The following is a 14,984-nucleotide window of genomic DNA, read 5'->3' on the forward strand; positions in this document are numbered from 1 at the left end:
GATTTTTTTTTTGATTGAAGCTTTTTTATTGATATGGGTAGTTTGTTTTTCCTGATCATGGTAGTCATTTGTGGTACATATAGTTTATTGATTTCAAGTAGGAAGACTCTATAGTGGTCTTCAGCGGTTATGCAGGTTGCAAACAGATTTTGCCAGTCCAGAAATGAAAGATCGTTGTTTATAAGGTCATAATTGGCTTTTTTGAAGTTGTAGTTGGGAATACTGTTGTTATGACACTTGTATACCTCAAGACAAAAGAGTAGGAACCAGGTCACAGTCCTCGTCTATTCTTACATAAAAACAGGAAAGCAAATGCTTCTGCAAACTGGGAGGGAAGGAGAATTTGCAACCTCCTTGGTGGCCAAGGATATCCCAGAAAAAAATGGCCCAGCCGCCCCCAGGGAAGCTAAAGCTCCACAGTGGGGTTCTCTTAAGCATTTTCCCTCAGGAGAGAAAGGGAAGGAACATGTTTTGTGCTTCAGATCTTCATTCTTGAAGCAGGAAAAAAACCTAATTCTGTAGTATTCTGTAAGAATTGGCTTGCATTTCATTGTGTCTGAATAGAAGGACTTATTTCCTCTAGGTTACCAAAGAAGGCATTCTGATTTGTGATCTCAGTTTTCCCAACATTTGAGAAGTATCTGCTTATTTAGAGCTGCCTTATAACAACATTAATGAGTGGAAACTTTAATTGCCTCTTTTTTTCATAATTTTGTAAATTAATTATGGCTCCACCCAAGATGAGAGAAAAACAGCAAAGAGAAAAAGAAACATTCCTGTTTGGTGTCCCTCGTTATGATAAATTATTTTGAATCAAAATTGTTGGTCCCTATTTGACTTGTTATAGGGTGGTAAATATCGGCTATCATATTTTGCAATTTAGATCCAACTTTAAATATCTATAATTTTGTTAACGAACAATCCATCTATGCAATCAAAGGCTTCCCATATATCTAGATAACATATGCAGCTGAATCTAAAAAAAAAGGGGGCGGGAGTTCAAGAAAAGACTGCACACTCTGGAGACTTAAGCACGCACAAGAAAGAAACTCCCATAATAATCCCAGTTTAATTTTAATTAGTAGAAACTTGGACAGGCTTCCAGGAATGATTGGGGGGATCTCCTTTTTGACCTCACCTACATCAGGGACCTGAGAAGGGCCAACAGCCCAGGGAATCTCCACCTTAGCAATTTTATGATGGATGTCACGCCGGCTGGGGAATTCTGGCAGGTGAAATCCATACATCTTGCCAAAGTGAGGAACTCTAATTTAGATTGATACGCATGTATAATTCTACTTATAATGAAGCATTATTTGAAAGCAGAAAGTTCCAGAAGACTATGAAAAAATGCCAGTCAGTTTGATTGGAGCTTCATTTACATTTATATTTTCCAAATATGCATGAACTGGAATGAAACTGAATGTTCAGAAGCTAAATCCAACTGCAGGCCACCCTTTTGTCCTATCCAGGGTGTTCTTCAAACCACTTTTCTCTAAAGGAGCAGGAAAATACTTTAGAAGAGGAGCTGCTGATGGCAAGCGATAGCAAAGAAAAATAGTCAGTAACCTCCTTTGCACTTGAAATAATTGTGCCCCTTCCTTGTGACTAACACAGGGTATACTTAGGTCTCCAATTAACATTAAATCATTTGAGCTTGTCTTCTTGGTAGCCTACATTGGAGTGATCTATAAATGTGTACACTCATGAATATATAGGCCCCAAGACGTGTAAGAAATAGGATAATTAGAACATCTGAATTAGTGCTTCCAACCTTCTATATCATAACCACCAACAGCCTACCTGTTCTGGGGTTCTGGCAGCTGGACAGCAGCTACTTTGCTGGACTTTCTATGGTCCCAAAGATTCCCTGGAGAATCTTCTTGCTGATTTTCTGTCCCATCCTGAATGCCCAATGTGGGAGGATCTGTTTCCTCCAAGCAGCTCTTGAGGTCGAAGGGGTTCTTCTTGGCCATGGAATCAAGGAAGCTGAATATCCTGATGCAGCTTTTTAGCCGAGTTGGGAAAAGCTCAGGTGAGCAAACAACTGTATTTGAAAGTTCAACAAAGGATCGTGGTTTGTTGATCTGCATAGGAATTTGTCCCCACCTTTGTGCTGAAAAGCAGCCAAGTATGCCAAGGTCCTCCGCCATCCTCTCAAAGAGACCGTTCTTCTGGAAGAAGGCCTTATTGGCAGGGTCCGAGTAAAGAGCGGCTGCCATTGTCTGGAGAATGCGTAGTATCAGTCCTAGTATGTGGCTGTGGCCAAAGGAGGCCCAGACACCTGAAGGCGGGTCCTGCAAGGCACCTTCCATGTCATCCAGAAGGGAAAACAGCCCATTGAAGCCACTGCTGGTTCTGAAGGCAGAGCGACCCTTGGGGTTCACCAGCGTCTTCAACAGAGACTAGCATTGGAGAAAAAGGAAAGAAGGACTTATCACTGTATATACAAAGTTTGCAAAGAACAGCAGCCAACTCCAGAAGAACGTTCGTCTTGACTAAAGTCCTTCAAATCAAGAATTGGCTATGCTAAAGATTGATCGTTTCCAGAAGGTCTTCACAGAAGGGTTCAGCCTAGTGGAAAATCATTTTGTTAATAACATGGGTAGCATGACCGAAAAACAACACTTTCTGGTCTCAATTCCTGGAGGTTAGGCACCGGAAGAGTCTCTCTGAAGAGTCCCTCAGACAGGTTGACTCTGATTAACACAGGAGGCCCTGCAACAGCTACCTACAGTAAATATTAATTTGCATGGGATTCTATACATAATAACAAGCATTTTGAATTGCACCTAAAAACCTATCGGGCACCAATTCATAAGAAGCTTTAGGTCCAATCTTGGGCTTTAAAATAGGTTTTTTATTATTGTAGTGGCTAGGATCAATCAAGCAATAGACTGCTGCATTTTGAATGAACAATGGCTTGTGGGTAGGTTTCAAAAGCAGCCCCATATTGAATGCATTGTAGTTGTCTAATTTCATGAGGGTAATGGCTTGAGTCATTATAGCCAGGACTTTTTGACCATGCAATGCCAGACCACAAGCTACAGCTATCATATCATAAAACAAAATGAATTATCCTTTCATCAGAAGGCATCTGGTAAAACCTTTTCAGAGTAACATGTTTTATCAAAAGGCATAATTTTTGTGAACCACAGCTTACTTCATCAGAAAATTGTCTTTTCTGAATTTAGGAGGATGTGACTATGTGTTTGCCTGTATAAGGGGTTTTAATTTTTTAAAGATATATGATTTCAAAGTTTCATCCTATACAAACTTCTCTCTGATACCCATTTTGCCTCCTCTTCCCCCTTACGCCTACCTTCTTCATCCTCTAAAAGAGGGGAGGGGTGTGCCAGAGACACAGGGAGGAAATTTAGTTACTGCCATTCAGTTTGCATGCTAATGTATCACACCAGGCAGTAAGTCCTGAAGAGGCATAAACCTAATAAACTGGACCTTGATGTATCAGAATGGCTTTGACACAATCTGGAGAGGTCAGTCATAACCGCATTTCTTCTGGCTCTAACTCTGTTACAATTTAATTGTCTATTCTTCTGGCTTTAATCTGTAACAGGCCTGCCTGGAGTGGAAATCCCTAACTAAGTTATAGCTAACAGAATTTATTTCTGCATGGCTTTCTTCGTTATTCCTCATAATTGCCCACCGCCTGCCGCTCTGGAACTCTCTAGCACTTGCACTTGGGGTTTAACAGCTAAATATAAATTAGCAAATCAATCTGAATTTGAACATAATATAATCATGATCCCAAAGGCTACAGCTAGTAAATTCATTCTCTTATATTATGTATTAATATAGTTATAATTTGTCAGGATTAGGCATCAAAGCTGCATTACTTTTTATATCAGTTCAGGCAAGCAGCAAACTTAGCCATAAGAAGAATTTTAGATTAGCTATAGCTGTGGCAGGTTTGCTGTCTTCACTGGACGGAGAGTATCCGTGTGTAAGGTGGTGGCTACTCCCACTCTCTCTAATACGGAGGCTACAGCTTTATTTTTTTCATATGCAGCCTTCTAAGGAAAATGAAAAAGGAATATAAAGAATCAGGAGCGTACAAGAAAAATGTTCATCAGTGGGATTCAAATTATTCTGAGCATGGACTATGGAGGTTGAATCCCTCCCAGAACTAATAATTCAGCAATAAGAGATGCTGTATAGAAACTGCCTATTTCCACATTCCCTCTGGAAAATAGGCTTGCCCTAATATGTCCAAATTATTTTCCCCGTCAGTAGATATCATGGACTAGAAGTAGCATCAGTCTCTAGGTGATTGAATTTACTTAAGGTAAGTTACTTTCACCAACCTATGATTGGACTCTTGAAAAATTCCTCTCAACAGGTGCTATTATCTTTATACAATTATATACATAATTAGGTTTATAGCAATAGCAATGCATTTAGACTTATATACCGCTCCATATTGCTTTTCAGCACACTCTAGAAAGTTTACAATACAAGCATCTTGCCCCCAACAATCTGGGTCCTCATTTTACTGACTTAGGAAGGATGGAAGTCAACCTTCAGCTGGTCAGGATCAAATTCCTGGCTGTGGACAGAATTAGCCTGTAATACTGCATTTTAATCACTGCACAACCATGGCTCTTATTCCAAACATGGGAAGTTAAATCTAACTTCTAAATTGTTTACTGTGTACTTGGTTAATTAATTCTGTTTTGCATTTTGCCTTTACTTGCCCTCTTCACAACCTAGTCAAATTGTCATTATGAACAACCATCTCTACATATAGTTTTTAGTGCAATGTGGCAATATTGTACATGTTTGATGAACATTACCTTACAGATGACCCCCACCCTGTTAAAGACCTTGGAGTTTTCATATCAAATGATCTAAGTGCCAAAGCCCACTGCAACTACATAGCAAAAAAGGCTCTAAGAGTTGTAAACCTAATCTTGCATAGCTTCTTTTCCAAAAACACTACACTACTAACCAGAGCATATAAAACATTTGCTAGGTCAGTCCTTAAATACAGCTCGCCTGTCTGGAACCCACACCACATTTCTGACATCAATACAATTGAACATGTCCAGAAATATTTTACAAGAAGAGTTCTCCACTCCTCTGAATACAACAAAATACCTTATCCCACCAGACTTGAAATTCTAGGTTTAGAAAACTTAGAACTCCATCGCCTTCGACAAGACCTAAGTTTAACTCATAGAATCATCTATTGCAATGTCCTTCCTGTTAAAGACTACTTCAGCTTCAATTACAATAATACAAGAGCAACCAATACATTTAAACTTAATGTTAACCGCTTCAATCTAGATTGCAGAAAATATGACTTCTGTAACAGAGTTATCAGTGCTTGGAACATATTACCTGACTCTGTGGACTCTTCTCATAATCCCAAAAGCTTTAACCAAACACTTTCTACTATTGACCTCACCCCATTCCTAAGAGGACTATAAGGGGCGTGCATAAGAGCCCAAACGTGCCTACCGTTCCTGTCCTATTGTTTTTTTATTCTTATGCATATATGCTTATATTTCCTCATATTTCCTCATATATATGTTTATATACTATATAACCATTTTATGTGATGCTTATGTATATTGTTGTGACAAAAATAAATAAATAAATAAATATTTATTTATTTTATTTTATTTATTTATTTATTTTGTCACACAGTATATATAAGCATAAGCATGAAATAATTATACAATATATAAGCATATATGTAAGTATGAGTATGTAATAACTATATTAATTGGATATAATGAAAGGAAACAGTAGGACAGGAACGGTAGGCACTTATGCACGCCCCTTACAGACCTCTTAGGAATGGGGTGAGGTCAATAGTAGACAGTTTTTGGTTGAAGCTTTGGGGATTTTGGGAAGAGACCACAGAGTCAGGTAGTTTATTCCAAGCATTAACAACTCTGTTACTGAAGTCATATTTTCTGCAATCAAGATTGGAGCGGTTAACATTAAGCTTAAATCTGTTGTGTGCTCGTGTATTGTTGCAATTGAAGCTGAAGTAGTCTTCGACAGGAAGGACATTGTAATAGATGATTCTATGAGTTAAACTCAGGTCATGTCGAAGGCGGCGTAGTTCTAAATTTTCTAAACCCAGGATTTCAAGTCTGGTGGCATAAGGTATTTTGTTGTATTCAGAGGAGTGGAGAACTCTTCTTGTAAAATATTTCTGGACACGTTCAATTGTATTGATGTCAGAAATGTGGTGTGGGTTCCAGACTGTCGAGCTGTATTCAAGAATTGGTCTAGCAAATGTTTTATATGCTCTGATTAGTAGTGTAGTGTTTCTGGAGAAGAAGCTATGCAAGATTAGGTTTACAACTCTTAGAGCCTTTTTGCGATGTAGTTGCAGTGGGCTTTGGCACTTAGATCATTTGATATGAAAACTCCAAGGTCTTTTACAGGGTGGGGGGTCATCTGCAAGGTAATGTCCATCAAGCTTGTACTTAGTGTTTAGGTTCTTTTTTCCAACATGTAAGACTGAGCATTTGCTGGTTGAGATTTGGAGTTGCCAAGTTTTAGACCATTCAGATACAAAGTCAAGGTCTTTTTGAAGGGTAGTTGTATTGTTGGTGGTGTTAAATAGTTTGACATCGTCAGCAAAGAGAACACAATTACTTGTGATATGGTCACAGAGATAATTAATGTATAATATGAAGAGTGTTGGTCCAAGAACACTGCCTTGGGGAACGCCACTTTTGACAGGAACAGGATTTTTTTTTATTTCTTTTTGTCACAACAGTATACACAAACAATTGTCATAGATAAAACAACATATTTTGAAGAAAATATATACATATATGTAAAAAAATATGATCAACTATATCAATTTGATATGATAAAGGGAACAATAGGACAGGAACGGTAGGCACTTTTGTGCTCTTATGCACGCCCCTTATAGATAGAGCATTGCCAATTTTGACCACTTGTTGTCTGTTTGACAGGAAAGCTGTTATCTAATTATGGAGGGATATATTATATATTATATAGTATTATATTAAAAATCTGAGATTCTACTAATCATTTACCAACTGCCCTCTTTCTACTGCTTCTGCCTTAGATTTAAGTGTCTCCTGCCCAAGAACAGGCATGGCAAGTTATAGATCAAAGGCCTCTTGACTATTGTTCTGTTCTTCACTGTGGCCAAATGGATCCTATGGAAATTGGATAAGGAGGTCATCTCCCTGAGAGCAGTCTCGTCCTCTTCATCTCTACCACTTCATATTTGGAGGCCTCCAGATAATGGTAGATGGAAATAAAAATAGCCCCACCAGCTAAATCTGCTCTCTCTACTCCAATAATCATTTCCATCTTATTTTGAGCCTTCTTGGCCTTATAAAAGCACCAGATTGGGGTCCTTGAGGACTGAATTCAAACCTTGGCTGTTCATGAGGCCACTGAAAAGGATAATTGCTCTTAACGGTCTTCTCCCCTGATTCCTTTAATGGACCTTTGACTTTCTTTAGGCAGTTATTGACCATTGCAGCAGCAGGAAACTTTTTAGAGGCCAAGAAATTTATCCTATATTGGGTCATATCTTCAGGGACAGCAATTGCCAGATACACACATACACATCATTCACCAAGTTTATATAGACTTCTGTAAAGCCTTTGATTCAGTGGTAGATGACAAACTACTTCTAAAACTAAAATCTTATGGTATTTCTGGATTCCTACATAAGTGGATAGCTGTGTTTCTATCAAATAGGCAACAAGTAGTCAAAATAGGGAACACCTTATCAAACCCTGCACCTGTTAACAGCGGTGTCCCCCAAGGTAGCGTTTTAGGACCCACACACTTTATATTTTACATAATGACCTTTGGGATCATATTATAAGCAACTGCATTCTCTTCACTGATGATGTAAAACTATTCAACATCCTGACAATGCTGCTACAAAAAGACCTTGACTATGTGTCAGAATGGTCAAACTCCAAATCTCAACCAACAAATGCTCTGTCTTACACATTGGCAAAAAAAATCAGAACACAAAATACAAGCTGGATGGATACGACTTAACAGACGACCCTCACTCTATCTAAGACCTTGGAGTACTCATCTCAAATGATCTAAATGCCAGACTCACTGTTAACCGCATTGCTACAAAAAGCACTAAGAGTTGTTAACCTAATCTTGTATAGCTTCTTCTCCGGTAATATTGAACTGCAAACTAGGGCATACAAAACTTTTGCCAGACCAATTCTTGAATACAGCTCATCTGTCTGGAACCTTCACTGCATATCAGACATTAATACAATTGAACAACTCCAGAGATATTTCATGAGAAGAGTCCTCCACTCCTCTGCCCGTAACAAAATACCTTATACCACTATATTTGAAATTTTGGACTTAGACAACTTAGAAGTACACCGTCTTAGGTCTGACCTAAGCACAGTACATAAAATCATCTGCTACAAGGTCCTACCTGTCAATGAATACTTCAGCTTCAACCAAAACAATAGAAGAGCACACAATAGATACAAACTCATGGTAAACTGATCCAAACTTGATTGCAGAAAATACGACTTCAGGAACAGAGTTGTCAATGCCTGGATTTTGTGGTTTCTTCCCCAACCCCCCAAAACTTAAACCTTAGACTGTCTACTGTAGACCTCACCCCATTCCTAAGAGGTCTTTAAGGGGTGTGCTTAAGCACACCAACGTGCCTACCGTCCCTGGCCTAATGTTTCTTTTTATTCGTATCCATTTCATGTACTCATAATTATGTTTACACTTGTATCTGTTATCAAATATATGCTTGATGAAATAAATAAAATAAAATAAATAAAATAAATAATTTGGAAGATACAGGAGAAATCCCTTAGTGCAAACCCCTGATCCCTGCAGGATCTACTAAAGATTTTAGAATGAGTGCTAGCCCACCTTCTTTGGGAAGACTTCCAAGGAAGGCGGACATATCACTTCACGAAGCAACCTGTTCCACTCTTGGGTAGGACTTACGATCATGTAATTCTTCTTAATGGCCAATAGTACTGTATTTTCAGTCTTCAGTTAGAGATCAGTTTTAGAGGCTGGTGACACATTTCAATAAATTATTTCCCTATGAGGCAAAGTAACTATATTTCCATAGTTTAGAACTTCCCTATGATTCAATGCCTAGTACAGGAAGAACGCCTAACCTTTAATCTTTTTCAAATAAGATAGATGGCATTTACTATTCCTTACTTTAAGTAGATCCAGCTTGAAGTGTAGTTCACCCTGAGTAGAGGAGCAGAGAGCCCCAACAATGGAGCTCATGTACTCCTCAGGGTTGATGATGGACAACTGCTCCAGGATGTTCACGGCGTCACTTCGGTACAGCTCGCTATCCACATAAATCTTGATGTAGGGCACCATGCCGTAGTCCCTGAGAATCACTGAGAAATCACACTTATAACTTACTATTGAGCCATGTTCCAAGCAGCATCTGAAGGATTGTCACTTAATGATAATAGTTTCATAGATTATTTTATAATATATGACCAGGTTCATAGATCAGTTATTAGAATAATTAAATTTCATTGAGGAGTACAATGAATGCAACATTGTATGAAAGGAGTAAAGCCCATGGCCTAAGTGAAATCTTAAGATATTTATTGCCCCACCCCTGAAAAATCAGTGTTGTTAATATGTGCCAAAATTGGTGCAGTCTCCTTCTCAATCTTTTGCTCTAAGTATCTCCTCCTTAGAGTAAGGCACCGTGGCTGTTGCCACTGTGCAGATCGCCTTATGGTGCTGTGGCCACCCTGCAAATACTTCCAGAGTATTTAGCTCTGGGGTCTTAAGGATCATCGTTCTTTGTAGCTCCTCTCGGCTTTCCTGTCTTACTGTATGAATTCTTTGTACTGAAAGATGGGAAAGCATCTCTTAAGGTGCCTGCCACGACCATTCTGATGTCAATGAAAATGTTTTCAATTCTGTCCCCGTTTCAAGTATTTTTTTATTATTATTAAGAAAGATAGGAAAATGTTGAAAAATGAAGGGAAAGACACAAATATACAGAAATAGCCTTCTGTTATCTGGACCTTCTTTAAGATTCCATGAAAAGGAAAAGTAATTGTATTTCCTCTGTTGAATTAGCTTAACCCAACATTAGCATGCTTTATGTTGCAAAAATTGATTTGTAATCACCTTAAAGCTTCTCTAAAATTGTAAGATTTTTCTGAATCCCTAGCCAGGTCCCTAAGTCCCTGCACATGTTAGGAAATTGTCTTTAGAAAGCAATGTGGGAAAATGTTGCCTCTCTTTTTTTCCCATGGTCTGTTCTTATTTTCATGTAAAGTTTCCTGAATCATGAATCTTCCACAGACCAGAACAGTGGCAAGACTAGAAAAGCAAATATCTACCAGGTGACTGGACTATCTACTCGTTTCAGGCTTAACAGAGTAAATAACGGATGAAGTTTCCCATAAACTAATATTCCGCAACCCTCATGTTGTGGCCAGCGAAACTGGGCGAGTTCTCCTCTCTTTTACCTGTGTTCCTGACAGATCCCACCACCAGAGCAGCTGCCATCTTCAGAATCCATTTGAGGAGACCCTCCGCTTCCGACACCTGAGGACTTTCTTGAATGCTTCCTGCATGACAAGAAACCAGATCGATTTCCTCATGAGTGGCACTGGATATAGATGGCTGTCCTTTCCACAAACAGGAAAATAAACTCTGAGAATGACAGAAATCACTTGGACCTGCTGCTTCAGGAGGTGAGAAGATGCAACAGATTTGGAAGACAAATAGTGTGAAAAAGAAGAAACATCAAGATTTGGTTAAGGAGATTGGGGGGTGGTGTTTGAAGTTAAAATGGAACCTATAAAGGAGGGAGTGGGGTTGAGGAAAAATAACAAAAGTATGAGGAAAGGGGTGGGGGGGATCCAGTGAAGCCCTAAGTAGGTAACATCTCAGATTAGCCCCTGACAGAAAGCTGCTTATATACCGTGAATGGTGGAGGGAAAGGAAAAGGAAGTGAGAGTTTCTCTGAGCAAATGTTTCATTCCCCTAAAAAGCGGGAAGGGTATCCAACCTCTGCTGGCACTAAAAGAAGGTCCAGCAGGAGGAAGCAGTGCATCCTACGGGACAGATTGTCTAGGTGTGAGTTGCAGCCAAATTTGGGGTCAACGTAATATATATGATACCTTTCTTTACCAGTCTTTTGGCTTCTTTACGCAACTGAACAAGCAGCATTCCTAAAAGTCCAGAATCCCTGAAGATATCCGTCAAGAGGGGGTCTCTCTGTGAGATGCTATGGAGGCAGCCCAAGGCAAGCGAGGCGCACGAGGGCTCAGCGTTCTCATTAATCAAACACTGGATCTTCTTCAAAATCTCGTGAGGAATATAAGACAGGTCCTCCACCACGGACTCCACCAGCTGGAAGAACTGAGCCTGGACCTGGAAAGGCTTGAGAGGTATGACCCCCACAAACTGGCAGATGGGCTGCAGAGACCACTCGAGCAGGAAGAAATTCATGGGGTCCCAGGTCCAGATGGATTTCAGGACAAGCAAAATGTACTGACAGAGATTTGGGTTGTTGGATTTCTGAAAAAGCAGTTCTAGTACTTGGAAAGCTTTCAGGTTCCTTATTCTTTTTCCTGTGGAAACAATAATCCTATCAACAATTTCCGTGACAGTTTTAAAATTATTGTTGCTCCCTTCCTTGTGCTAAATCTAGGAAAATGTATTATATTGCAGCTGTTTGTCTTAGTATAGATCTCTAGAGCAGAAAGCAAGGATATTCTGCCTTCCATGAGGCCCTCCTGATGGCCATTCTTAATCTTCCCCAGGTGAAGCCTGCATATCTTTTTCAAGGGGGCCTCATAGTGTGTCTCTTGGTCACCCTGCGGACATCTTCCCATTCACTCATATTCTCTTTAAACACAGCATTAAGGAAAGTACTTTTGCACTTTACTATGAGCAATAGCAATAAAGACTTGTATTGTACCATAGTGTTTTACAGCCCCCTCTAAAATGGTTTACAAAGTCAGTCTGTTGCCCCCAACAATATGGGTCTTCATTTTACCCACCTCGGAAGGATGGAAGTCTGGGTCAACCTTGAGCTGGTGATGATCAAACTGTTGGCAGTGGGCAGAGTTAGCCTGCAATATTGCATTCTCACCACTGCACCACCAGAGCTCTTACATGTTCAATAAATGCAACCTATTCTATAAGCTGTTATTTAATTGCTAGATAATTTTTTTTAAAGAAGGGTTTAATAGAATAGAATAGATAGAATAGAACAGAATTTTTTTTAAATTAAATTTGGAAATCTTTAGTTAGAAGTATGTTTGTACATGATGGTAATGGTGACAAAAATAAAGGATATTTATTCTTTTATCTAATTTATGTCCCATTTTTTACTTTTATAAACACTCAAAGAAGAGTAATCATTTTTATTTATTTAATAATAAAATAATCTCTGCTCAAGTCTATCCTAAAGCATTCAGCTTTTAATTTCCATTTTATAAGGAACAATAAAACCAGAAAATGTAAATGCAATGTAAAAAATTAATTCTCTTGAAACAAAATTATGTTGCATTTCTTGAATGGTCATGTTTGTGGTAAGTTTAACAATACATGGCATTTTGCTTTATTGGCAGTTTCTTCCCCTTTCCCTTTCCATATATTAGGCTATATTAAAATCTTCTTTATAACGTATTTTATTATATTTGTATGCCATTAATTTAAATGTCCTAACTCACTCCTACCTGCGTTACTTACCAGAAGAAAGGGGCTGCTTTTCATTAAACTGTGGCAGTTTCTCATTGAACCGTGGCAGTTGTGGATATACTATATTGGGTGAAACACTCAGTTCAGTTTCTCCACAAAGTGTCAATTGTGTCACTAAATCCAGTGTTTCTTTGATGCTGGCATTTTCTTTTTTGTCCAGTGGCCCTTCATATCTGGAAACACAACTGGAAGACTTAATTGGCGGAATAATTATTTTGCACACAATCATAGAACATAAAAATCATACAATGACCAAACTGATAAGGACCTCAGAGGTCTTCTACTCCAACCCCCTGCTCAAGGCAGAAAACCCTATACTATTCCAGTCAAATGGCTGCCAGTCTATTTTTGAAAACCGCCAGCGATGGAACACCCACAATCCTGGGAGGTAAACTATTCCATTGATTCTCACTGTCAGGAAATTTCTCCTTAGTTCTAGGTTGGATCTCTCTTTAACAAGTTTCCACCCATTTCTTCTTGTCCTGTCCTCAAGTGCTTTGGAGAATAAGTCAATCCACTCTTCTCTGTGACTGCCCCTCAATACTGGAAGACAGTTATGTGTCCCCCCTCTAATCCTTCTCTTTGATAGGCTAGACATACCTGGTTCCCTAAACCTCCCTCCAGCCCCCTAATCATCTTTGATGCTATTCTCTGCACTCCTTCTAGGATTTAACATCTTTGTTGTCTCATGGGGACCAGAACTGGGCACTGTATTCAAGTGTGACCTCGCTATTGCTGTATAAAGTGATATTATAACTTCTCTCAATCTGTGAAACCCTAGAAGAATACCTGTTTCTCCTTAAAGCTTGGTTGGTTAATTGGCTGCTGGATTTTGGGAAAGGGTTTGTGTCCTCCTGAAGTGGTTTTTGGAACAGGCGAAGGCAGTAGTGGGCTCCAAATTTTTTAACAACCAGTTCTCTGCCCTAATAACTGGCTGGGGGGCGGGGGAGCTGGATGTGTGTGACTGGGGTGTGTGTCATGTGACTGAGTGGGTGTGGCCAACTCTATGTCACTTGTGTGGGTGGTACCTGTATGGGTCAGGCAGGGTTAGGGAGGGAATCCAGGGGTCTGGGGTGGGGGCAGGAGGAAAGAAAGATCCAACCTCTGTGTGTGTGTGTGTGTGTGTGTGTGTGTGTGTGTGTGTGGAGAGAGAGAGGAGAGAGAGAGAATGTCTATCTAGACCCGTTCCAGTCCGGCTTCCGGCCTGGATACAGCACTGAGACGGCTTTGGTTGCGTTGGTTGATGATCTCTGGAGGGCCAGGGATAGGGGTTGTTCCTCTGCCTTAGTCCTATTAGACCTCTCAGCGGCTTTTGATACCATCGACCATGGTATCTTGCTGCACCGGTTGGAGGGATTGGGGGTGGGAGGCACCGTTTATCGGTGGTTCTCCTCCTATCTCTCCGATCAATCGCAGACGGTGTTGACAGGGGGGCAGAGGTTGACCACGAGGCGCCTCATTTGTGGGGTGCCACAGGGGTCGATTCTCTCGCCCCTCCTGTTCAACATCTATATGAAGCCGCTGGGTGAGATCATCAGTGGCTTTGGTGTGAGGTACCAGCTGTACGCTGATGATACTCAGCTGTACTTTTCCACACCGGGCCACCCCAACGAAGCTATCGAAGTGCTGTCCCGGTGTCTGGAAGCCATATGGGTCTGGATGGGGAGAAACAGGCTCAAGCTCAATCCCTCCAAGACAGAGTGGCTGTGGATGCCGGCATCCCGGTACAGTCAGCTGCGACCGTGGCTGACTGTTGGGGGCGAGTCATTGGGCCCGATGGAGAGGGTGCGCAACTTGGGCGTCCTCCTGGATGAACGGCTGTCTTTTGAAGACCATTTGACGGCCGTCTCCAGGAGAGCTTTCTATCAGGTTCGCCTGATTCGCCAGTTGCTCCCCTTTCTAGACCGGGATGCCCTATGCACGGTCACTCACGCTCTCGTGACGTCCCGTCTGGACTACTGCAATGCTCTCTACATGGGGCTCCTCTTGAGGAGCACCCGGAGGCTCCAGTTAGTTCAGAATGCGGCTGCGCGGGTGATAGAGGGACCCCCTCGTGGCTCCCATGTGACACCCCTCCTGCGCAGACTGCACTGGCTACCTGTGGCCTTCCGGGTGTGCTTCAAGGTTTTGGTAACCATCTTCAAAGCGCTCCATGGCATAGGGCCGGGTTATTTACGGGACCGCCTGCTGCTACCGAATACCTCTCACCGACCCGTGCTCTCTCACAGAGAGGGACTCCTCAGGGT

The 14,984-nt window shown here is 40.7% G+C and overlaps 1 protein-coding gene across 1 annotated transcript in view; it reads right to left on the reverse strand.

Moving 5' to 3' along the window:
• The window catches only part of WDFY4 (WDFY family member 4), a 151,811-nt gene that overhangs the window by 118,710 nt on the left and 18,117 nt on the right, over window positions 1-14,984 (reverse strand). The window contains exons 8-12 of the mRNA XM_058186274.1: window positions 12,730-12,911; window positions 11,151-11,603; window positions 10,494-10,655; window positions 9,205-9,395; window positions 1,804-2,405 (exon numbers count right to left, since the gene is read on the reverse strand). Of these exons, the coding sequence (XP_058042257.1) occupies window positions 1,804-2,405; window positions 9,205-9,395; window positions 10,494-10,655; window positions 11,151-11,603; window positions 12,730-12,911 (1,590 nt within the window). The remainder of the gene's footprint in view (window positions 1-1,803; window positions 2,406-9,204; window positions 9,396-10,493; window positions 10,656-11,150; window positions 11,604-12,729; window positions 12,912-14,984) is intronic.

Source organism: Ahaetulla prasina, chromosome 5 (genome assembly GCF_028640845.1).
Source record: "Ahaetulla prasina isolate Xishuangbanna chromosome 5, ASM2864084v1, whole genome shotgun sequence".
Lineage (NCBI taxonomy): Eukaryota > Metazoa > Chordata > Lepidosauria > Squamata > Colubridae > Ahaetulla > Ahaetulla prasina.